This window comes from Rhinoderma darwinii, chromosome 1, assembly GCF_050947455.1.
Source record: "Rhinoderma darwinii isolate aRhiDar2 chromosome 1, aRhiDar2.hap1, whole genome shotgun sequence".
Taxonomy (NCBI): Eukaryota; Metazoa; Chordata; class Amphibia; order Anura; family Rhinodermatidae; genus Rhinoderma; species Rhinoderma darwinii.
Genome location: NC_134687.1, coordinates 607,590,792 through 607,615,186, shown reverse-complemented (window position 1 = coordinate 607,615,186; position 24,395 = coordinate 607,590,792). Strand labels below are relative to the sequence as shown.

Below are 24,395 nucleotides of genomic sequence, written 5' to 3'. Positions count from 1 at the left end.
TAGAAATTTTTCCCATCTCTTGGTTGAACTTGATGGACATGTGTCTTTGTTGAACCGTACTATGTAAGCAAAGTCTCACCCGCCGGGCTCCACTGTCCCTTATTATAGCTGTGCTGTTAAACGATGTGCCTCCTTTATAGTTTTGGATACTAGTAGCACCTGGAGATGGAGGATTCCTGGGATGCAAATGCTGGTCATTACACACATCTCCAAAGAATTAAGGAAGTCAAGTCCCCCACTGGCTGCAGCACCTATTGCTAGGTAATGGCTGAAAATATGTGGGTGCTTGCAAAAAAAAACAAAAAACGTTATAGTACATGTGTGAGCTATTCAGGGAAGAACAGTCAGACGCGTCTCTCACCTGCCAGACCTCCAGTGGCTGCAGATATCCCAAAGAAACCTTGTTGGGGCAATATCATATTATCCACTTTGGCACAGAATTCATAGTCTTCCTTGTCAGGGGTGAAGCCGTTGTTAATCATTACCTACATGAACAATACAGAAACAGAGCGTTCAAGGGAAAAAATAAAAAATCTCTAAATCTCCCAAGTCACTGATATGGGGGACACAGAAGGACTCACCGTTAGCGTCTTCTTGTAGTAGGTAATCCTGGCTCGTACTGGGTATGGCTTGTTACGGAAGTCTCTCTGACACGAGGCCAGCGCTTGTGTCGTACCGTCACTGGCAACAGAAGAAAATTATCTGCAAATGTCGAATGCGAAAAACTTTCTAATATACCTTACTATTTTTAAGATCTCTATTTTGTCAGTGAATGGAAATACTCTGGTTTAAATCCATAGGCTGAAAATCCACCCTTGACCTGGTCCCGCTCACACAGCTGAGGCTTTGTTACAATATATCAATGTAAGCAGTCATCTGTGTATTGAGATCTGCTCACACTGCCATGACAGCTATGCCAGATCTGTTTGCAAACGGAGACCAAGGAATCGCAAAAGACCTCATTGCTTTGTATCTGTCAGGATTCTGGTAAATTTTAAATGGAAAGAATAGTGCTGCAGACTGCGCTATTCCAGGGGTGTCAAAAACACTGAAAAGCCCTGACGATCTGGCAAAAAAAACTACATCAAATACAGCAAAGGCACAAATATCTCTCCTAGACTGATCATATTCACTACATGACTTAGGAACAAAAATAATATATAAAAAAAAAAAAAAAGGAACCCAGAGACAAAACAAGTACTTACTTTTGATGGTCGAATACAAGCTTGCCATTATTGCCCACAGCCAAAATTACTGGATTATTTTTCTAGAGGGGGGGGGGGGGGGGAGGAGGGAAAAGAAAGAAATATGTGACAATGAAATCCTGCATACAGTATATTCATGTTTAATTTAGGAGTTATGTTGCTAGGGGTGTCTGTCCACAAGCTTGTTGACTGTTTCCAATGACAATTAGCAGGTTAGTGCAGCTCTGGAGTATAATAAAGGATGTAGCTCCGGATCTGTACAGGATATGTAATGTATGTACACAGTAACTTCACCAGCAGCATACTGAGTGCAGCTCTGGAGTATAATACAGGATATAACTCGGGAACAGTACAGGATAAGTAATGTATGTACACAGTGACTCCACCCGCAGAATAGCGAGTGCAGCTCTGGAGTATAATATGGGCTGTACCTCAGGATCAGTACAGGATAAGTAATGCTTCAAGCCATAATACTGCCGCACAGAAAGTATCAGCCGTTGTATAGTGAATTAATATCTGTATAAATGATCCAGCATGCATCACTGAAGGTAATAATTAACGACTTGCTTGTCACATGGTTGAAGATTTCTTAGTGGAAATATTCTAGTTGTTGCTAAACAGACACTATTTAAATAGCATGTCATGTGCCCTACAGCAGTGTGGAAGAGCTAACAAACGTCAGCACTGTCAGGCTAGAAGGACGACATCCTGCGGCTGATGTAGACTGGATGCTGCTCCGTGTCCACATACCACCTCCCATCTGTGGGTAAAGGGGTTCTAGGATTTGGGGACTTTTTTTTTTTTTTTTGAAGGCTAAAATAACTCAGACTTCTAATATACCTGATCGGTGGAGGTCCCAGCAGTCAGACATTTATCATCTGTCCTATTAATCTTGGGACAACCCTGTTATCTATACAAGGTATTTGGGTCTGCGTATCAAAGACTAAGCTCTGACCTCTATACAGATATAGAATAATAAATCAATATAGTACTTTGGACCTAAAAGCTACCTGATGTAGAAAGGTGGAGAGTCACTATTAAGAGCTGATCACTACAACCACTTCTTGGTGGGATCAGCAGTCTTTGGTCACCTTCAGGATTTATTTGCACACTGCAGTTATGTCACAGTTGTGCCAGAAAATGTAAATAAACCCTCAGGGCCCAGACGCTGGGGTAGCGATTACATGAGGTTGGAAAATTAAAAGACAAGTCCATCTATTTCAGCCTGTTATCATGCAGTGCTGCTCTAGAAGTAGCAAAAACAACCCATACGCGGTTCTCAGTACAGATAACTTGTAATAAGTCAAGAAAGGCTCCAATCTCCTTTAACCCTTTCAGGACCGAGCTCATTTTAGCCTTCAGGACCATCACCATTTTTTCAAATCTGAAGTATCATTTTATGTGGTAATAACTGGAATGCTTTTGCCTTTCCAAGCGATTGAGATTGTTTTCTCATGACATATTGTACTTTGTGTTAGTGGAAAAATTTGGTCAATAAATTCATTGCTTATTTGTGAAAAACACAAAAATGTGCAAAAATTATGTTTTTTTTTCGAATTTTAAATGTATCTGCTTGCAAAACAGATAGTAATACCACACAAAATAGTTTCTAATTCACATATTCCATATGTCTACTTTATATTTGCATCGTTTTTTGAACATTATTTTATTTTTCTAGGACGTTACAAGGCTTAGAACTTTAGCAGCAATTTCACACATTTTCAAGAAAATTTCAAAAGGCTATTTTTCAAGGAGCAGTTCAGTTGTGAAGTGGCTTTGATGGCCTTATGTACTAGAAACCCCATTTTAAAAACTGCACCCCTCAAAGTATTCAAAACAGCATTCAGAAAGTTTCTTAACCCTTTAAGCGTTTCACAGGAATTAAAGCAAAGTAGAAGGGAAATTTACTAATTTTTTGCCGAAATTCATTTTTGATACATTTTTCTCCTGTAACAAAGAAGGTTTTACCAGAGAAACACAACTTAAAGAGGCTCTGTTGCCAGATTTTGCAACCCCTATCTGCTATTACAGCAGATAGGCGCTGCAATGTAGATTACAGTAACGTTTTTATTTTTAAAAAATGAGCATTTTTGGCCAAGTTATGACCATTTTCGTATTTATGCAAATGAGGCTTGCAAAAGTACAACTGGGTGTGTTTAAAAGTAAAAGTCCAACTGGGCGTGTATTATGTGCATACATCGGGGCGTGTTTACTACTTTTACTAGCTGGGCGTTCTGATGAGAAGTATCATCCACTTCTCTTCACAACGCCCAGCTTCTGGCAGTGCAGATCTGTGACGTCACTCACAGGTCCTGCATCGTGTCGGCACCGGAGGCTACAGTTGATTCTGCAGCAGCATCAGCGTTTGCAGGTAAGTAGCTACATCGACTTACCTGCAATCGCCGATGCTGCTGCAGAATCATCTGTAGCCTCTGGTGTCGATGTGTCCTTGCTCGTCTGACACGATGCAGGACCTGTGAGTGACGACACAGCGTGATCTCTGGAGAACACGGCTGTGTCTGCACTGCCAGAAGCTGGGTGTTCTGAAGAGAAGTGGATGATACTTCTATACACAACGCCCAGCTAGTAAAAGTAGTAAAAACGCCCCGATGTACGCACATAATACACGCCCAGTTGGACTTTTACTGTAAACACGCCCAGTTGTACTTTTGCAAGCCTCATTTGCATAAATACGAAAATGGTCATAACTTGGCCAAAAATGCTCGTTTTTTTAAAAATAAAAACGTTACTGTAATCTACATTGCAGCGCCGATCTGCTGCAATAGCAGATAGGGGTTGCAAAATCTGGTGACAGAGCCTCTTTAATATTTATTGCCCAGATTCTGCAGTTTTAGGAATATCCCACATGTGGCCCTAGTGTCCTAATGGACTGAAACACAGGCCTCAGAAGCAAAGGAGCACCTAGTGGATTTTGGGGACTCCATTTTCTGGAAAATATTTTAGACACCATGTCAGGTTTGAAGAGGTCTTGTGGCACAAAAACAGGAGACACTCCCCAAAAGGGACACTGTTTTGGAAACTACATCCCCTCAAGGAATTTATCTAGGAGTATAGTTAGCATCTTGACCTCACAGGTCTTTTGCTATACTTATTGGAGTTTGTCTGTGAAAATGAAAATCTACCTTTTCTCTGAATTTTATTTTATTTTTTTACAAGGAATAAAGAATAAAAAGAACCCAAAACTTGTAAAGCTATTTCTCCTGATTACAGCAATACCCCATATATGTGGTAATAAACAGCTGTTTGGACCCACGGCAGAGCTCAGAAGGGAAGGAGCGCCATTTTGAGCGCAGATTTTGCTGGAATGGTTTTCAGTTCCATGTCGCGTTTGCAACGCCCTAGAGGGACCAAAACGGTGAAAACCCCCAAAAAGTGACCCCATTTCATAAACTACACCTCTCAAAGAATTTTTGTAGGGGTATAGGTAGCATTTTGACCCCACAGTTTTTTTTGCCGAATTTAGTGGAATTAGACCGTGAAAATGAAAATCTTTTTTTTTTTTTTCGAAAAAACATAGAAATGTTTACATTTTACAATGAATGAAGGAGAAAAAGAACCCCAAAATTTGTACAGCAATTTCTCCCGATTACGGCAATATGCCATATGTGGTAATAAACGGCTGTTCGAATCCACGGCAGGCCTCAGAAGGGAAGGAGCAACATTTGGCTTTTAGAGTTCAAATTTAGCTGGAACAGTTTTTTGGGAGTCATGTCGCATTTGCAAAGCCCCTGAGGTACCAAAATAGTGGAAACACCACAAAACTGATCCCATTTGGGAAACTACACCCCTTAAGGAATCTATCTAGGGGTATAGTGAGCATTTAGACCCCACAGGTCTTTTGCAGAATTTATTAGAATTAGGCCGTGAAAATGAAGATCAACATTTTTTTTCCACAACATTTTTGACTTTTCTCATTGTCACAAAGGATAAAGGAGAAAAAAGCTGCCCAACATTTGTAAAGCAATTTCTCCCGAGTACAGCTATACCCCACATGTGGTCATAAATGCTTTTTCAGTAGAAATTAATTAACCCTTTCAGGACTGAAGGGAGGGAGCGCCATTTGGCTTTTGGAGCGCAGATTTTGCTTGGTAGTTCTGTTTGGGGTTATGCTGGTATTTCAGTTTATAATGTGAGGGCATATGTAAGCTGGGCAGAGTACGTCAGGGCAAATAAATAATAATTCATAGATATGTGGCCAGTGCCCAATCTTATCCGCTTTTGGAACGCTATGCACAATTTCTGTCGCTATATTCTGAGAGGCAGAACTTTATTTTTTCTCCACCGGAGCCGTGTGAGGGCTTATTTGTTGCGGGACAATCTGTAATTGGTACATGTGATTTTTTTATCACTTTATTGAATTTTTTGGCGTGCAAGGTGACAAACCCAAATTCTGACAGTATTTTGTCTTTCTTTTTTTTACAGTGTTCACCGTGCGCTATAAATGACATTTGACTTTATTCTGCGGTTCGATACGATTACAGCGATACCATATGTATATTGTTTTTTTTATATTTTGAGGCGTTTGCACAATAAAAAAAAATCACTTATCTATAAAATTTATTTTTTGTGTCACCGTATTCTGAGAGCCATAACTTTTTTATTTTTCAGTCAAAAAAGCTGTGTAAGGGCTTGTTTTTGCGTAACGGGTTGTAGTTTTTATTGATACTATTTTGGGGTACGTGCGACATTTTGATCACTTTTTATTCTATATTTTGGGAGGGGTGGTGACCAAAAAAAATAAAAAAAAATTGTGATTCTGGCATTGTTTTTTCAATTATTTTTTTTGCGGTGTTTACCGTTCAGGGAAAAAAAATATTACATTTTTATACTTTGGGTCGTTACGAATGCGGCGATACCGAATGTGTACTTTAACGTTTTCCTTTTTTTCTTATAATAAGAGACTTTAAGGAAAAAAAGCATTTTTTGTTTTTGTAACTTATAACTTATTTTGACACTTTTATAAAACATTTCTATTACTTTTTTTTTTTTTACTCGAAAACCTGCAGCACTGATGGCTGCTATAATACATTACACTACCTAGGTAGTGTAATGTATTATAAAACGGTCAGTGTGACGCTCAGAGTCACACTGACAGGAAGCCTATGAGGACCAGCCTCCGGTCCTCATAGACTTCCGTGCATGGCAGACCTGGAGGCTGTTGTATGACCAGCGGTTTTGCCATCACAAGCGATGGCACCACCCGCAATCGGTCCCCGGGAAAGTTTGTTGTAGCAACAAACTTTCCCTGCGATCACATGATCGGAACCTGAACCAAACAGGTCCCGATCATGTCTCCAGGACCAGAGGCAGAGGTCAACAGCGCGAGCCGGGTGCCAGAGCTACTCTGTTACACCCGATCGCAATTTTAAGGGTATGTTCACACGGCAGCGTCCGTAACGGCTGAAATTACGGGGCTGTTTTCAGAAGAAATCAGCTCCGTAATTTCAGCCGTAACGGCATGTTACATAGTTACATAGTTAGTACGGCTGAAAAAAGACACATGTCCATCAAGTTCAACCAAGGGAAGGGAAAAGGGAAGGAAAATTTCTATACATAGGAGCTAATATTTTTTTGTTCTAGGAAATTATCTAACCCTTTTTTAAAGCCATCTACTGTCCCTGCTATGACCAGCTCCTGCGGTAGGCTATTCCATAGATTCACAGTTCTCACTGTAAAGAAGGCTTGTCGCCTCTGCAGGTTGAACCTTTTTTTCTCCAGACGGAGGGAGTGCCCCCTTGTTTTTTGAGCGGGTTTTACAAGGAACAGGATATCACCATATTTTTTGTATGTGCCATTAATATATTTATATAAGTTAATCATGTCCCCCCTTAGTCGTCTTTTTTCAAGGCTAAATAGGTTTAATTCTTTCAATCTTTCCTCATAACTTAAATTCTCCATGCCCCTTATTAGCTTCGTTGCTCTTCTTTGTATTTTTTCCAACTCCAGGGCATCCTTTCTATGAACTGGAGCCCAGAACTGAACTGCATATTCTAGATGAGGCCTCACTAATGCTTTGTAAAGTGGTAATATTACATCCCTGTCCCGCGAGTCCATGCCTCTTTTAATACACGACAATATCCTGCTGGCCTTTGAAGCAGCTGATTGACACTGCATGCTGTTATTGAGTTTATGATTTACAAGAACACCCAGATCCTTCTCAACAAGTGAATCCGCCAGTGTAGCTCCCCCTAGGACATATGATGCATGCAGGTTGTTGGTACCCAGATGCATAACTTTACATTTATCTACATTAAACTTCATCTGCCAAGTGGACGCCCAAACACTTAGTTTGTTTAAATCTGCCTGCAATTCATGAACATCTTCCATAGTCTGAACTATATTGCATAGCTTGGTGTCATCTGCAAAAATAGAAATAGTGCTATTAATCCCTTCCTCTATATCATTAATAAATAAGTTGAATAATAGTGGTCCCAGCACTGAACCCTGGGGTACACCACTTATAACCGGGGACCATTCAGAGAAGGAATCATTGACCACAACCCTCTGGATACGGTCCTTGAGCCAATTCTCAATCCAATTACAAACTATATTTTCTAAACCTATAGTCCTTAATTTACCCATTAGGCGTCTATGGGGGACAGTGTCAAATGCCTTTGCAAAGTCCAAAAACACTAAATCCACAGCGGCCCCTCTGTCTAGGCTTCTGCTCACCTCTTCATAAAAACAGATTAGGTTAGTTTGACAACTTCTGTCCTTAGTAAAACCGTGCTGGCTGTCACTTATAATGCTATTTATTGTCACATAATCCTGTATATAGTCCCTCAATAGCCCCTCAAACATTTTCCCCACGATGGATGTTAAGCTTACTGGTCTATAATTACCCGGGGAAGACCTAGAGCCCTTTTTGAAAATAGGCACCACATTTGCGCTGCGCCAGTCCCTTGGCACTATACCAGTCACTAGAGATTCTCTGAATATTATGAAAAGGGGGACAGAAATAACTGAACTAAGCTCTTTAAGAATTCTAGGGTGTAACCCATGTTGAGGCGCTTTTTCGCTGCGTCCATTACGGACGTAATTGGAGCTGCTTTTCCATCGAGTCAATGGAAAACGGCTCCAATTACGTCTGAAGAAGTGACATGCACTTTGACGCAGGCGTCTTTTTTACGCGCCGCCTTTTGACAGCGGCGTGTAAAAATAATGACCGTGTGCACAGAACATCGTAAGACCCATTCAAATGAATGGGCAGATGTTTGCCAACGCTATCGAGGCGCATTTTCGGACGTAAATCGAGGCGTAAAACGCTTGAATTACGTCCGTAAATAAGCCGTGTGAACATACCCTAACACACATTGTGAATTCACGGTGGCGCTGCACAGAGCCCAGCAAGCGCCGATGAAAATTTACTGTGGGCGGTCGGGAAGCGGTTAAAGTTGCTGATGCGAATGTAAAAAAAAAATAAGTGCTTTCCCAGTGTAGCAAAACAAAAAATAGTTCTGCAACTCTACATACTTTGTTTCTATACCTATATGCAGTCAGTGAATTGAAACATTGTGTTTTTACTGATCGCCTGAAAATGCATTCTGGTTTAGGTCTATTTCAGATGTTATGAAGCTACCATTTATCACAGTCACCCGGGCTTCATACAACTACATAGTCCCTGCTCTCTCCTCACTTATGTCTCTATGAATCAAGGCAGCACCTGATCTATGGTAAATAGAGATACAGCCAATCCATAGTATTTTATTACATAACATTAAAGCAGCTCTGTCATCATACTATGCGCTCTTGTAGAAGTATGGAGACAGGTCTGCTGCACTATAAGCCCAAAAAATAATTGTGGTTTGGCTTATAGCAGTTAGCCAGCAATACAGCAGACTGTATTGGTTTAGGCTGCGTGCACATGTTGTATATTTTGCTGCGGAAAACATGCAGCAAAACTGCAGCAATACGCAGGAAATTCGTAGGTAAAAACCGTGTCTAATTGTGCGTTTCAGTGCGTTTTTTTTGTTTTGATGCGTTTTTGAGAGTGTTTTCATGCTGCGGGTTTTGGTGCGATTTTCCACAGCACCGGGCAGATACAATTCGCAAGTGGAAACGCAAGATAAATGGACATGCTGCAGATTCTAAAAAAACACACCGCAAGTAAATTTCCGTCCCGGAAAATACTGCAGCATGTACGAGATTTCCTGTAATCTTATTGACTATGCTGGAACTGTATTACACTGCAGATTTCGCATGGCAAAACCGCACGTAATACGCATCGTGTGCATTGAGCCTAAAGGAGCACTCCCCCCGCCCCCTCACCAGTGACTGACTGGCTGGCATATTTGGCTGTATACACGTCACCCATCAATCACTGCTGAGAGGGGATGGAGAGGTAGGGGGCGCTCCCCTCGCGATTACAGCAAAATCCTAAATCCGCTGTGTTCCTTGCTTGCTGCGATCATCCAAACGGCACAATTTTGTTTTATGCTATTTGGGCTAACGTTAAAGAAGACCTGTCCCCATACTATGCTGCCTTTATCTCATGAAGGACCAAGCTTAAATTGGACCTCCGGACACAGCGTTTAGATTGTCGCATTCCAAGAGCCAGAATTTTTTTTTTTTCCCGTCACCATATGAGGACTTTTTATTTTTTTGCAGTACAAGTTGTGTTTTTTAATGTGTTTTTTTTTTCTACCCCCACCCAAGAAAAATTAAGTTATACAATACATTGTATGTACCCCAAAATGCATTTTGGGGTAAATATAATGTATTGTACAACTTAATTTTTCTTGGGTGGGGTAGAATAAAACAAACTTAAAAAAAAGGACACCATTGATTTTTGGGTTTTGTTTTTACGGGGTTCAGCGTGAGTCATAAATAAATTATATATATATATTTTACGTAAAGGAATTGATGTGGCATTCTCTCTTTTCATTTTAATATTTAACTTTTTTTGTTTACTAGACTATGCAATCTCTTGATCACTGATATAATACAATATGCTGCCAGGCATCCATTAGGCCCAGCCACTGGCAGGGCCTAATAGGTGTAGTAACTTGGGGGCTCCAGATGCCAAACCAACCTATTAGCACCCAGCAATCACGTCGCAGGTGCAAGGGATCCACTTCCCTCTTTCTATCCACCTAGATGCTACAGTCAGCAGACCGCCGTTAGAGCGAGGTGTCAGTACGGGCACAGGAGCCATCACTGACATACAATCATGTCAATTTTGCAAGAACTGCTTAGTTTCCATGAAGTAATGGTGTGTCACAGAGCGGAAAGTGGTTAAACACTAGAGCAAAGTATGACAGATCCGCTTTACGAGATCGCTCCACAATGGTAAATCTGCCCAGGTATTGGCTACAGAAGTCTTCTCAGGACTAGGTAAAATGCTGAAGAGGATGCCTCCCGGACTCCTAACAGGTGACAGGGAGATCATTCCAACAGTTTTGAGGTTACCATTATCGAATACTCTGATAGGCCTGTAAGCTTAGAACATAATGTAGCAATGAACAGTTGGAGCTTTATAAAGAGACAATAGCGACTTATGAAGCGTTAATGTGAGTGTGCCAACACCTCAGGATATTGATCTAAATACGGATTTCACCACCCTAACACTCCATACAGACATTGTGTGCCAGGTTCTCCTAGCACAACCTGAAATCATCTTGTTTCCAAATCACAGCGAGAACAGAAGAGCTCCACGTCCCGCAGACTTCATCCTGAGGTTACTTCGGCTTCCAGCAGAGGTGGATCTGTATATATTGTACCGGAGTCCTCTTATGTGGCAGAAAAGCCCATGGGCCACATTCACTTACAGTTATGTCTTGAACGAGGGTCTCCAGTTTGAACCGTGGCCTTCCTGCAAGAGCATAGCTGGCAGCTCTCAAAGCAAAGCATAGAAATCCGCTCCCTCCCATGATGGATTTAGTACAAATTAGGCCTCATTCACACCACGTTTTTGTCCTACGTTTAACGTATACGTTAGGTAAAGCTCCCGACGTATATGTTAGAGAGGCTCTGTCACCACATTACAAGTGCTTTATCTTCTACATAATGTGATCGGCGCTGTAATGTAGATTATAGCAGTGTTTTTTTATTTAGAAAAACGAACATTTTTGACCAAGTTATGACCTATTTTAGATTTATGCTAATGACTTCAATGCCCAACTGGGTGTTTTTTAGCTTTTGACCAAGTGGGCATTGTAAAGAGAAGTGTATGACGCTGACCAATCAGCATCATACACTTCTCTCCATTCATGTACTCAGCACATAGTGATCTTACGAGATCATGATGTGCAGTCACTTACTCACACATTAACATTACTGAAGTGTCCTGAGAGTGAATAGCCATCACCTCCAGCCAGGACGTGATGTCTATTCACAATCCCGACACTTCGGTAAGGTTTGTGTGGGACTTAATGACAGCAAGCGTGATCTCGCGACACTTCAGTAACGTTAACGTATGAGTAAGTGACAGCACATAGTGATCTCGTAAGTACATGAATGGAGAGAAGTGTATGACGCTGATTGGTCACCATCATGCACTTCTCTTTACAACGCCCACTTGGTCAAAAGCTAAAAAACGCCCAGTTGGGAATTAAGAAAGTCATTAGCATAAATGTAAAATAGGTCGTAACTTGGTCAAAATTGATTGTTTTTCTAAATAAAAAACACTGCTGTTATCTACATTACAGCGCCAATCAGATTATGTAGAAGATAGGGCACGTATAATGTGGTGACAGAGTCTCTTTAAAGGTAGGCTGTGACAGTTTCCAAACAATGGCATCCGTCCCCAATAGACTATTATGGGATACGCTGAGGCACGGTTTTCCCCGGGTACGGAAGCTCCTGCAGTGGTCACGTGCCGCTACAGACAATCGGTGGTCTTAGCAGTGATGCTGCCATGAACGGCACGATTGCTGAGGCTAGCATATGGCTACAGCGGAATGTGACTGCTACAGGAGATTCGGGGATCAAAGTCATGGAGAACAGTGCTGGAGCGGGGGGCACTTCAGGGGGTGAGTATCTGCTAGTTTTTTTTATTTTACACTATTTTGAAAAGTCCCGGATAACCCGTTTCAGGTCTGGACGCTGACTTGGCCATTCCAAAAAACTTATCTTCCTCTTTGTCAGCCATTCTTTAGTTGATTTACTTGTGTGCTTTGGGTCATTGTCCTGTAAAATGCTTTAATACACCTTTGAATTCATTGTTCGCTCAATGATCACAAGTGGTCAAGGCTTTAGGGCAGAAAAACAGCCCCAAACCATGATGCTCCCTCCACCATACTCCAATTTATCATACAGAATGCATTATTTTGATAAATTTGGCGCATTTTCTGACTACCATGTATAAGTTTACACTGTCTAAAACCTAGACAGCATTAGCAAATCCGCCCCATTTTGTCTAACCATGGATTGATGTTTAGCAATGCTTTTGTAGCATTTTCCAGCTTCATGCGTCTCTATAGCAGATCTTCTAAAGGCTTTCTGAAAGTTGTTTGCCTTGAGGCATGGTTCACACTAACCAATCTTTCTTGAGCATAACACATTTGTCAGTAACCAGGCTTTGCATGCCTTTATTTGATAAGCAAAGCACCTGTGAAACCCACACTTCCAATCTCATCTACTTAACTAAAACACATTTTGCCAATTAGTTCTTGAAAGTCATTAATACAGAAGTTCACTCACTTTTTCTCCCTGCTGTGCGGATGTTTTCTTCATGTGCTCAATAAAAGACATGAATAGTACAATAGTTTTTGTATTATTAGTTTGGTTAAATTGCGTTTGTCTAGAATTATGACACACGTAAATATCAGACCACATTTTATTAATAATCTATACAGAAATCCAGGTAATGCCAAAAGGTTCACTTACTTTTTCTTGCAACTAGCATTTTTGGAATTCTCCTATAGCAGGAATCAACAAACTCTAAAGCGGCACAGTTAATGGCGTTATACCCATCTTATAAAGTGATTTAGCGCTGTAGCCATTTACAGTCTCTGCACAGCAGCGCTCGGCAGGGAATGGCAGCATGGCCCCATTCAAGCAAAAGGAGCCGACTGTAATTTCCATGCAAAGCCAGGTGGTCAGGAGCACTGCTGTGCATAGAAAACTCAGAAGGGGATGCAGCACTAAATCAGCGTCGCAGCCTCTTAAATCTCAGGATCGCTCATAATTTGATGGCAAGTCCTAAAGATATGCCATTACTTTATAAAATGGGTAAAATCCCTCAAAATCAAGTTGCATATAGAGAAATAATCTACATAAAAAAATATTACATATCTTGTACTGATCCCTAGTTCCAATCTGTTTTATACTCCCGAGCTGCGTTCATAATTCTGCAGGCTTCAGAGCTGAAATCTTTCAGCATCTTGCTTGCCTAGTGTCTAGACAGAGCTGGGTCTGGTGATTTGATGTACAAAAGTGGAAATATGTTTGACTTCCAACGTAAATTCTCTAAGTACTTGCTTCTATCATTTCACTCAGAATTTTTCTTACAAAAATTATAGTGGCTTGACTGTTAAAGCTACAGATAAAAAATTCCATATCCAAGAAAGTGGAATGAAAGTCACTGCAAATAAGTCATGGATGGATAGTGAAAGCTGCAAGGGTTGCGAAGTGAGAAATAGAGCACCACTGATAGACCCTGGTTATATCAGGTCGCCTCTTACACCCGCTACATCACATGGAAGCAAATATTTTAAAAAATTGGAAAAATAAAAATAGCCTCATTTTACGCCATAGTAAGCACTCACGCATTTTACATAGGACAATGGCAGTGTATTGGTCTGATGCAATTCTTAGTAGTGAAGTAAACAGTTTTGCCGGTGTGTACTTTGGAGCGTGCAGAGATAAATTAAATCAAAGTGCAGAAAGTAAACCAACCTTTCCATCGTTGTCAAACGAGTCAAAGAAAATACCAAGCCCATTCCATGAGTCAGCGGCCCCATACACATTGCCATCCAGCCCCTGGGTTGCCGTGTACCATATAGCCTGAGAGGAAAAGACGGACATAATATAGGAGGTGTGCAACAAACATACAGCTGCAGACTATAATATATCTATCTCTAAACTGCAAGGCTAGAGCTACAATTCTCAGAGTTGTAGAATGCCACAATAATTTGACTTTATCAATGCTGAAGTGTCCCCATAGGCAGCGCATATCTCTTGCATGATAAAGTTACACATCTCCCAATGAACTGGAGGAAGCGCAAATGTTGAGTGTGTCATCTGCAACTTTGTTGTAATATAAAGTTGCAGAAGCATCAAGGCTATGGCTACACATACTGAAGCTTTCATAGGAAAAGTTTATCGTGCAACTTAAATAGGTTATCCCATCAGAACAACCTCTATGAATATGCCCTATAGTGGACACTGAAGGAGGTGGCCCGAGTGTGGGGAAGCCCCTGCCATCACTGTCCATATATGGACAGTGATGGCAGGGGTTTTCAAATACGAAATCCTTGGCCAGAGCATCGGCAACACTCTGGCCAGGAATTCCTCTCCTGGAGGAGCCCCTGACGTCACTGTCCATATATGGGCAGTGAGCTCAGGTGCTTCACCAGGGCCAGAATCCACAGGCCGAGAGCTACCCGATACTCTTCCCGGGGATTCCGTGCCAGGGAAAGCTCCCCGAGGTATACATGTTATCATATTCATGTGACGAATGGCATACAGTGGAATCTCAAAAAAATAAAAAATCCCACAGCACCGGATTATTCGAAATAGATAGGTGCAAGCCTCAACGGGACTGGATCAGGTCCCCTACTGTATGATCCAAGAGAGACAAGGCAGCACATTAAAAAAAAAAGCTTGAACTTTTATTCACCCATACAACATGTCAGCTCAACAGAGACTCTCAAGTACCTGTCACACATAAGCTCCCATGTTAAAAAAGCATACTGCACGGTATACTTTTTTTCGCGGGATCCTTCAGGATGGAATAGTGCAGTATACCATGTTATACCATCATCCACAAATAAAAACCAAGTGTACCATCTGGATAAAAGCATGTTTAGCACGTACATAAGGAGCTTTCCCGACGTACATGCTAAACAAAGGGTAAAAACATGATGTGAACAGGCCCTATGCCATATTACTGTACATACCAGGCCGTCAGCGCCGATTCTTCCACGTCCTGTTACCCGGAAGGTCACGTCTATTTCCCAGTTCTCAAAGCTTGGGGCAGATTTTGTCCAGACAGAACCTTTTTGGCTCTTCAGTGACGGAGTTATCCGGATCTGGTCTGCACTGGGGATAGCATCTAAAAAGAAAAAAAATCTGCGGTTACTGACAAATGACAAAACTATTACACTTTATGGTACAAGAAATAACATACCCGTCGTGGAGGTCTCACAAATACTGAATATTGGTGCAGATTTTAATGTGTAATGGCTGGTTTACACTGGCAATTACCCCTACGATTTATTTATTTCTGAGTGATCGGAATGAGAATTTATAGGGTCAGTTCACACGTTGCGTAAATACTACGGATATTCCACAACGGAATTAATTGTGAAAAATCTGCAGCGAATACAGTAGCAGCAAAGTGGATGAGATAAAACAAATCTCATCCACACACCGCGTAAATACTGAGCGGAAAAAAAAACACCTCAGAAATTGACCTGCGGTGTAGAATTTTATTCCGCAGCATGTCAATTGTATTTGCGTAAACGCTGCTTATTTGATAAATTCAATGGGGGAAGTAAAACCCAAAACAAATAGCAGTGGTTGCATTTTTAGCGGCGGGTTCGCAGAGAATCCGCCGCAAAAAACGAAACTCAGAAAAAAACTAAAATCTCATACTTACCCAGAAGTCTGTGTTCCTCCCTCCAGCGCGGCCTCCTGGGATGACGCTTTTTCCCAGGAGACCGCTGAAGCCAATTACCGGCTGTAGCGGCGGTCACATGGGATGAAACGCATCCCAAGAGGCCGGCCTGGATAACATTTTATCTCCGCTGCAGCTGTCTCCTGGGATGAAACGTCATCCCAGCGGTCCGGACTGCCCGCAGGCCGGCTAAGTGCTGCAGTTTTCCGCAGCAGACATTCCGGACAAAAACCTACACAACAGTTTGGTGCGGTTTTACGACCACAATTTCCGGCGGCGCACAGGGCGGATACACAGCGTACTTTTATGCAGTGTATCAGCCCCGTGTAAACTCAGCCCTACAGTGGAAATGCACCAGTGCAACCCCACTGATTGTATGTGCGTAAAAATGTATGTCAGGCTCGCAGCAGCACTTCGATGTACAATACATATTTCTGCCTAGATCTCAGGTGAGCCATCGCTAGGCAAAAAGGACACTGCTCGTCGGGCTGAGAGGCAACTCCTCCCTCATAATTCTTTGGTGGAAATCATCAGGCCCCCGAAATAAGTTATTTGAGTGAATGGCCATTAAGAGCCCAAACCACCATGAGATCAATTGCTCCGGTCACTGACAAATAGTTTTCACAGTCCTATACAGTCATTTTTTATTTTTTTTTCAAATTAAAAGGAAAGTTAAAAAAAAACAATTCACTAAAGAGTAACTCCACTTTCAAACTTCTGATATGTTATAGAGACACCGTTGCTCAAACGAGAGGTGCAGAAACGCTCAGCACTTTCAGCTGTGATCTGCGCTCCTCATCAGGCGGAAGACGGCACATATAGAACATCTATAAGCAGTCTTCTGCCTGACAGGGAGCGCCGATCACAGCCGAAGGTGCAGAGTGCTCAACTTTTGATATATCTCTATGACATATCAAAAGTTTGATGAACCTGTAGTCACTCTTTAAAGAGACTGTCACCACATTATAAGTGCCGTATCTCGTACATAAGGAGATGGGCGCTATAATGTAGGTGACAGCAGTGCTTTTTATTTAGAAAAACTATCTATTTTTACCACGTTATTAGCGATTTTAGCTTTATGCTAATTACTTTCTTAATGCCCAAGTGGGTGTGTTTTTACTTTAGACCAAGTGGGCGTTGTACAGATGAGTGTATGACGCTGACCAATCAGTGACCAATCAGAGTCATGCACTTCTCTCCATTCATTTAGTCAGCACATAGTGATCCTGCGTTGTTCGCTATGTGCTGTCTTATACTGACACATTAACGTTACTGAAGTGTTTAGACAGTGAATAGACATTCCTTCCAGCCAGGACGGGATGTCTATTCACAATCCCGACACTTCCGTAACATTTGTGTGGTATTTACAGCAGAGCAATCGTAATCTCGCTGTAACCTGTCATTTACAGCGAGATCTCGCTTGCTCTGCTGTAAATACCACAGAAACGTTAGCGAAGTGTCGATATTGTGAATAGTCATCCCGTCCTGTCTGGAAGGAATGTCTATTCACTGTCTAAACACTTCAGTAACGTTAATGTGTCAGTATAAGACAGCACATAGCGAACAACGCAGGATCACTATGTGCTGACTAAATGAATGGAGAGAAGTGCATGACTCTGATTGGTCACTGATTGGTCAGCATCATACACTCCTCTGTACAACGCCCACTTGGTCTAAAGTAAAAACACGCCCAGTTGGGCATTAAGCAACTCATCAGCATAAAGCTAAAATCGCTAATAACGTGGTAAAAATAGATAGTTTTTCTAAATAAAAACCACTGCTGTCACCTACATTATAGCGCCCATCTCCTTATGTACGAGATAGGACACTTATAATGTGGTGACAGAGCCTCTTTAAAGGGAACCAGTCAGCAGTTTTAAAGCCTCTAAACTACAGACAGAGAGAGATATATGGAAAGAGTAGGGCAAGTGTCACTCTGCTCTGAGTGACGGCTTTAGCGGCCAATCAGCAGACCACTAGAGCCGTCACTCAAAGCAGAGGGGCAGAGCTTACAGTGTGCAGAAGCACCTGCAGATCAAGTTCCGCATTAGTGGCCCTTGCGATGAGCGCGCCGATGGCATTTAACATCATAATGTGTGTTTAAAATGCCCCCTTTATCACTTTGTGAGCAGGTTTGAGGCCTCAAAACTGCGGACAGGATCCCTTTAAAAAATAAACAATTTCACCCAACTTTTCCAGACTCCTGAATAGCAAGTCTGCCTAGTTATGCAGCTGATCCCAGTACAAATTTTGCATTCAGTAGACTAAAAAAGCTTGGTAACCTATAGCACCGGCACCTATACTACTGCTGAGGAGGAACAAAGTACACAGGACCCTCTATGGGGAAACCAGTAATCTAATATTTATCATCTCTCCTGAATGTTGGTTCTATTTAAGAACCCCCACTATTATAATCACCTCAAAGAAGCTCTGTGTACAGCAGTGGTCTCTCACCTGTGGCTCTCCAACTGTTGCAAAACTACAGCCCCAAACATGCCCTGCCAGCCACATGCTGGGAAGTGTAGTTTTGTAACAACTAGAAAGCCACAGGTTAGAGACCACGGCTATAGGGGCCGGTACAGCAGCCAGGATTTCCATATTCTGGTGGGGAGGTCCCCTGCTTTATAGAGGAGGTAGCACATAACATATGGATATCACTATTTCCTGCTGACAAAGTTCACCAATCTGCGCAGTACAAATATTAGAACATTGTCAAAGCTGCAACAGCTACAAAGCCACATCAGCACAAGGCGGCTGATCAGATACCCCCAGGGGGGACGGAAACCATGACGTGTCCCACAAGCAGGATATTCTTAGTACAACTCACTCATAACTAAACGCTTCTCAATCTCTCATACACAAGCCAGATTTAAAGGGACATTCCACCTTCACAACACCAATTGTATGATGAGCGATTGCCCAGCATACAACTATTCGGAGGCTATAAAACGCATACGGACTTAAGGATATTCCCAAAATCATAAAATTGTCACCTATCCTAGGTGAAAATTTTCTGATTGTTGGGGTTCACAGCGATGGTGGGAATGGGGGTTTCCAGACTCAAAGATCCTCCTCACTGCGAAGGTTGGAGAGGATTTACTGACTGGCTGAATGACAGAAACAGCAGAGCCCTGTACTCGACTGTTTCCACCATTCCCATAGACTCTGAAGGTAGCGGCAGGGCGTATGCTCCACCGCCACTACATTCAATGTCCGCCTCATTGCGGCCGAGCAGTAAGTAGGCTCTGGGGGTACAAAATCCCTGTTCTCACGATTGGTTGGGGTCCCAGTGGTGGGGCCATCAGTGATCAGAAAATGATCGCCTAGAATAGGTGACAATTTATGATTTGGGGACGAACCCTTTAATATCAAATTCCTTTACTCTGCATCAATGGGACCCGATGGTGACGAATTAGAAATTATTCCGGATAATCGGACGTTTGTAGAAAGGCCTATGGAATTTACTTCTAACAATATGGGATTTCTCAATTGCGTCTGTCTGCTCAGTCTGGTCTTGTAAAATCCCACATTATATTGCATTTCTGCACTGGAAACAAGTGGCAGATGATCAGATGCTGCAAATGTCACTGTACTTCTCCAGCCCAGAGTTTATTACAATTGTATCCAGTCTAGACAATCCTCTGCGACCTAAACAGACTCATACATTGTAACAAACTATCAGAAAAGAAGAGAACCATGTGCGGCGAATGTGTTTGGCTCACAAAAAGTTTAATTTTTTTTCAAATTTTTTTATTTTTAACATGTAAAAAAAGCCTCAGCTGTGAGAAGTATTAGGCTGGGTTCACACAGAGTTTTTTGACGAGTTTTTTTTTACGCGGAACCGCACTGCAAAACTCGTCAAAAACGGCCCGAAAGTGCCTCCCATTGATTTCAAGGGAGGCGGAGGCGGCTTTTTCCCGCAAGCGGTAAAACCGACTCACGGGAGAAAGAAGGGAAATGCTCTATCTTTGGGCGTTTATGGGAGGCAGAGAAAGCATATTTCGCGGAGTTTTAAGCCCGCAGCGCTCAAAGGCCACGGGCGAAAAACGCAGGGAAAATCGGCGTGCAGGGAGAAGAACATCTGCCTCCAACTTCCAAACGGAATTATGAGGCAGAATTTCCGCCTGCAAAAAAACTCTGTATGAACCCAGCCTTAGGTTTGTATGGATTTTAAAACTACATAAAGTTCCCATTCACTGAAAGCAAGCAGATATATTTGAAAGGGTGCAGAGTTAAGACATAATATGTTAAAAAATTGCAGAAATGTGCTGCACCGCTGTTGGGAAATGAAGGATTGCAGGAAAGTCAATGGTGTGCAATGAATGCAATGGGCAGCGCTGGCACTTTACAGCTTGACGTGGCTGTGGCTACTAGAGGGGGTCCCAGATTAGTCCCCCACCCCTGAACATATCTTAACACAGGTCCCGGCAAAATCCCAAGGACCAGGTGGCCTATACTTGTGCCCAACTTTTTGGACGTTTCTATTTGCTGGCTACTTCTCCTAATGGGACGGTTATTCCAGCAGACTACCCCTTCAGGCAACATGCACACAATGCATATTACATGCAGATTTTCCAGCGGCAATACCGCAGCGTAATACAGTACCAAAGTAAATAAGATTTTACGTAAACTCATCAACACGTTGCAGAATTCTTCAGAGCGTTAAATGACCTGCGGTGCAAAATTTTAAAATGCGCAACATGTCAATTTATCTTGCGTTTCCATCTCAGAATTGTATCGGAAAAATGTAAAAACCCGCAGCAGATAATCTGCATCAACATCTAAAATTCGCACCTAAAAACACGTAGAAAAAAAAAGTGCAATATTAAGGGGATTCTGTAGCCAATTTTTTATCTATGGCCTATGAATAGGTCATCGATATCAGATCAGTGGGGGTCCGACTCGCAGCACCCCCACGGATCAGCTGAATGATTTACTGCATCATTGGTCGCCGCTGTCTCTTCACAGTTTACAGGCACAGCGCCGTACGAGTCGGTCCAATTCAAGTGAATCGGACTAAGCTGCAACCCCAGGCACAGCCGCTACGGATGGGCCTGTCAAACATTAAAGAGGTCGTGGCGTTCGCCACCGCAGCCCCTTCTTTCGCCTGATTGGTGCGGGTCCCAGTAGATATCCGATCGGTGGGGGTCTATTGATGACCGATCCTAAGGACAGACGATCAATATAAAGTTCCCAGGACAAGCCCTTTAAAGGGGTATTCCCAAAATCATAAATGTTCACCTATCCAGTTGATAGGTTATGATTGTATGTTCGCTGGAACCCGGGTCCCGAACTGTTTGACCGCAGTGAGGACGACATTGAACGGAGTGGCTGTTTCCGCCATTCTCATAGTAAATGGAGCGGCAGGTGCAGGTGTATGCTCGACTGCCGCAACATTCAATGTCCTACTTGCTGAGGTTGAGCAGTGAGGGGGATCTCGGGGTTCAGGACCCTCTTGCTCATGAGTGGTGGGGCTCCCAGCGATCAGATCATTGATGGTTTTGGGAATACCCCATAAATGCAGTTCTTACCTGCATTTATCTGAGATTTTGATACAGATTTTCCACATCAAATTACGCAAGGTGTGAATGTGGCGCAGTTCTAAATACACGTGGAGAATCTTGGACGGATCATAGTGAAAGCCGATACATGTAAATCCAGCAGTGGACCGTTACAGTATATATATATTCAAGGTGAGTGGGAACATCCCATATGGACCAATCCTGTCTTTAGTTTATAGCTTCAGGCAAGTAGCGGTTACGTTCACCCATCAAACAATGACACCAGCTAGAAGTGGACAATATGTACATTGGCTGTCACCCAGCTTTCCCAGACTCATGAATGATAAAAAGTTACATTACTTTCTTGTTTGGGACTATAGGAAAGCTGGGTGGCAGCTCATTTGTGACCTATAATAGCATTGGAGGGTTGTCACTCAGCTTTCCCAGATGCAGATATAACTAATAAACTTCTATCCCTGATTAGTTTTTTTTATTTTAGGGTGGATGATCTGGAATTGCAGCTGCTTCTCGGACACTTTTTGCACACTTTGGCTGCAAGTGGATGGATAGTTGTAAAACAAGTTCTGCAACTTGCCCCAAAAATTAAAATATGTGCCCCCCCCTCCCCTTCTGATACTTACTGCCAGTGTGGACCCAGAATGGGACCGTCCCATCACCCTGCACAAGGTAGGGACCCTTGAAGCTGTACTTATACTCGAACCTGCGGTGAGGAGGCGTCTGCCCCGCCTGCACCTCCTCAGCCAGAGCACAGCTCAGCGAAGAGAGGATTAGTAACGAGCAAAGCCCGGTGAGAGCTCGAAGATGCTGCCGCTGAATGGACATCGCCATCTTGGATAGTGCTGACGTAGCTGCGACCGGAGAGAACCAACAGAGCCAACAGGGCGCTTTCCGATTGGCCGGCGACTGGACCGGTGGGAGGAGTCGAATGCGTTGCCTAGCCGATCGCAGGGTGACGCTACATTGCGAAGCGTTGTGTGGTCCTCCAGACGTAGGGGTCGCTGTATGCGCAGGACAGAGTTTGCCAACTGGGCGTTCTAAATAGTGATACATTTTGGAACCTGCCGAATATAGGAGGTAGAAATGACTTAAAGGGGCAGTACACCTTACGTCTGTCTTGTCTAGTTTTGTTGTGGTTTGTTAAATGCAATCTGTTGTTCTCTGTTGTCATGCTTTTCATGCTATGAAATGTCTAACCATCGTATTTATCAATGAAAGAGAAAGTCTAGGGAAATGTGAAAAAAAAAGAATAATAATATGGGACAAATTAGGCATACCTGTGTAGCACCGAGGAGACTTGGACATGCCCATTAATAGAGAGGATGATGTACACCATATTGATAAATATGGCGGATGCTGTATAGAAAATGAATACTGCACCAGTCTTAGAAAGTGTAGCACAGTATTATGCCCTCATAGTGCCCCCCACACAGTATCATGCCCCCATAGTGCCCCCACAGTATAATAGCCCATAGTGCCCCCACAGTATAATACCCCCAAAGCACCTCCCTACAGTATAATGCTCCATAGTGCCCCCACACAGTATAATGCCCCCATAGTGGCCCCCACAGTACAATACCCCATAGTGCCCTTACGGTATAATACCCTCAAAGTGCCTCCCCACAGTATAATACCCCCATAGTGCCCACCACACAGTATCATGCCCCCATTGTGCCAGCACAGTATAATGCCCCCATAGTGACCCCCACACAGTATCATGCCCCCATAGTGCCCCCACAGTATAATGCCCCCATAGTGCCCACCACACAGTATAATGCCCCCATAGTGCCCCCACAGTATAATGCCCCCATAGTGCCCACCACACAGTATAATGCCCCCATAGTGCCCCCACAGTATAATGCCCCCATAGTGCCCACCGCACACTGTATAAAGCTCACAAGATCAAGATCATTCTGATAGCAGATTCTGCACCTTCTCTGAGATCTGCGACCCCTCTGCGCTACCTTCTGATAACACCGCAAAGAAAGCATCAAAAAACCAGGGCAGATGCCGCAAGGAGTAAGCAGCAGCGGCTGTAGAGGAGATTCAGGATCCAGAACGCTCCGCAGCTTCTTCTGTGGCGTCTGTCCCGTTCTTTCATCCTCTTTGCGGTGTTATCAGAAGGTAGCGCAGATCTCACACAAGGTACAGAAGTTGCTATCAGAAGGTAGCGTGATCTTGTGTCATTATCATTTATTAGATGTAAGTCTATAGAAGAGAAATTCATTGAGGGAGTGACAGGAGAGCTGCATACAGAGCCTTATCTGTGTGTATTGTGTTGCTTTGCTGCCTTATCTAGGGTCTCCATCAGCATACCTCCCAACTTTTGAATTAAAAAAAGAGGGACATTTTAAGCCACGCCCATAACCACACCCAATATCAAGCATAAACACATCAAATCGCGGCCAGATCCTTCTGCAAATAACATGCGCACATTCTCACTGCGGATCTCTAGACTGTCTGTATATCACAGATATTATGGATCCTGTTATGTCGTCTTTATGTTACTTTTCCTATCTTGGGTATAACATTTGCTCATCACGGCGGCAGCAGCTGCAGGACAAACCAAAAGGCTGAGAATAATGAAAGTCAAGAGGGAGACCCTGTGGTGGATGACTTTTCAATTCACAGGTAGCAGAGTTACATGATGGGATTTTTTTTTCCAGTTGTGTAACTCTGCTACCGGTCAATGGAAAAATGTAGATAGCTCCACAAAGAGCCCCCCTGTAGATAGCTCCAGATACAGCCCCCCTGTAGATAGCTCCAGATACAGCCCCCCTGTAGATAGCTCCACACACACAGCCCCCCTGTAGATAGCTCCACACACACAGCCCCCCTGTAGATAGCTCCAGATACAGCCCCCCTGTAGAT

The 24,395-nt window shown here is 42.9% G+C and overlaps 1 protein-coding gene across 1 annotated transcript in view; it reads right to left on the bottom strand.

Annotated features, from left to right (window-relative positions):
• The window catches only part of LMAN1 (lectin, mannose binding 1), a 39,842-nt gene extending 17,432 nt beyond the window's left edge, over nt 1-22,410 (bottom strand). Inside the window, exons 1-6 of the mRNA XM_075841048.1 lie at nt 22,148-22,410; nt 15,287-15,441; nt 14,064-14,171; nt 1,206-1,267; nt 582-681; nt 362-485 (exon numbers count right to left, since the gene is read on the bottom strand). Coding sequence (XP_075697163.1) covers nt 362-485; nt 582-681; nt 1,206-1,267; nt 14,064-14,171; nt 15,287-15,441; nt 22,148-22,355 — 757 coding nt within the window. The 5' untranslated portion in view covers nt 22,356-22,410. The remainder of the gene's footprint in view (nt 1-361; nt 486-581; nt 682-1,205; nt 1,268-14,063; nt 14,172-15,286; nt 15,442-22,147) is intronic.
• Nucleotides 22,411-24,395: the final 1,985 nt, after the last annotated feature.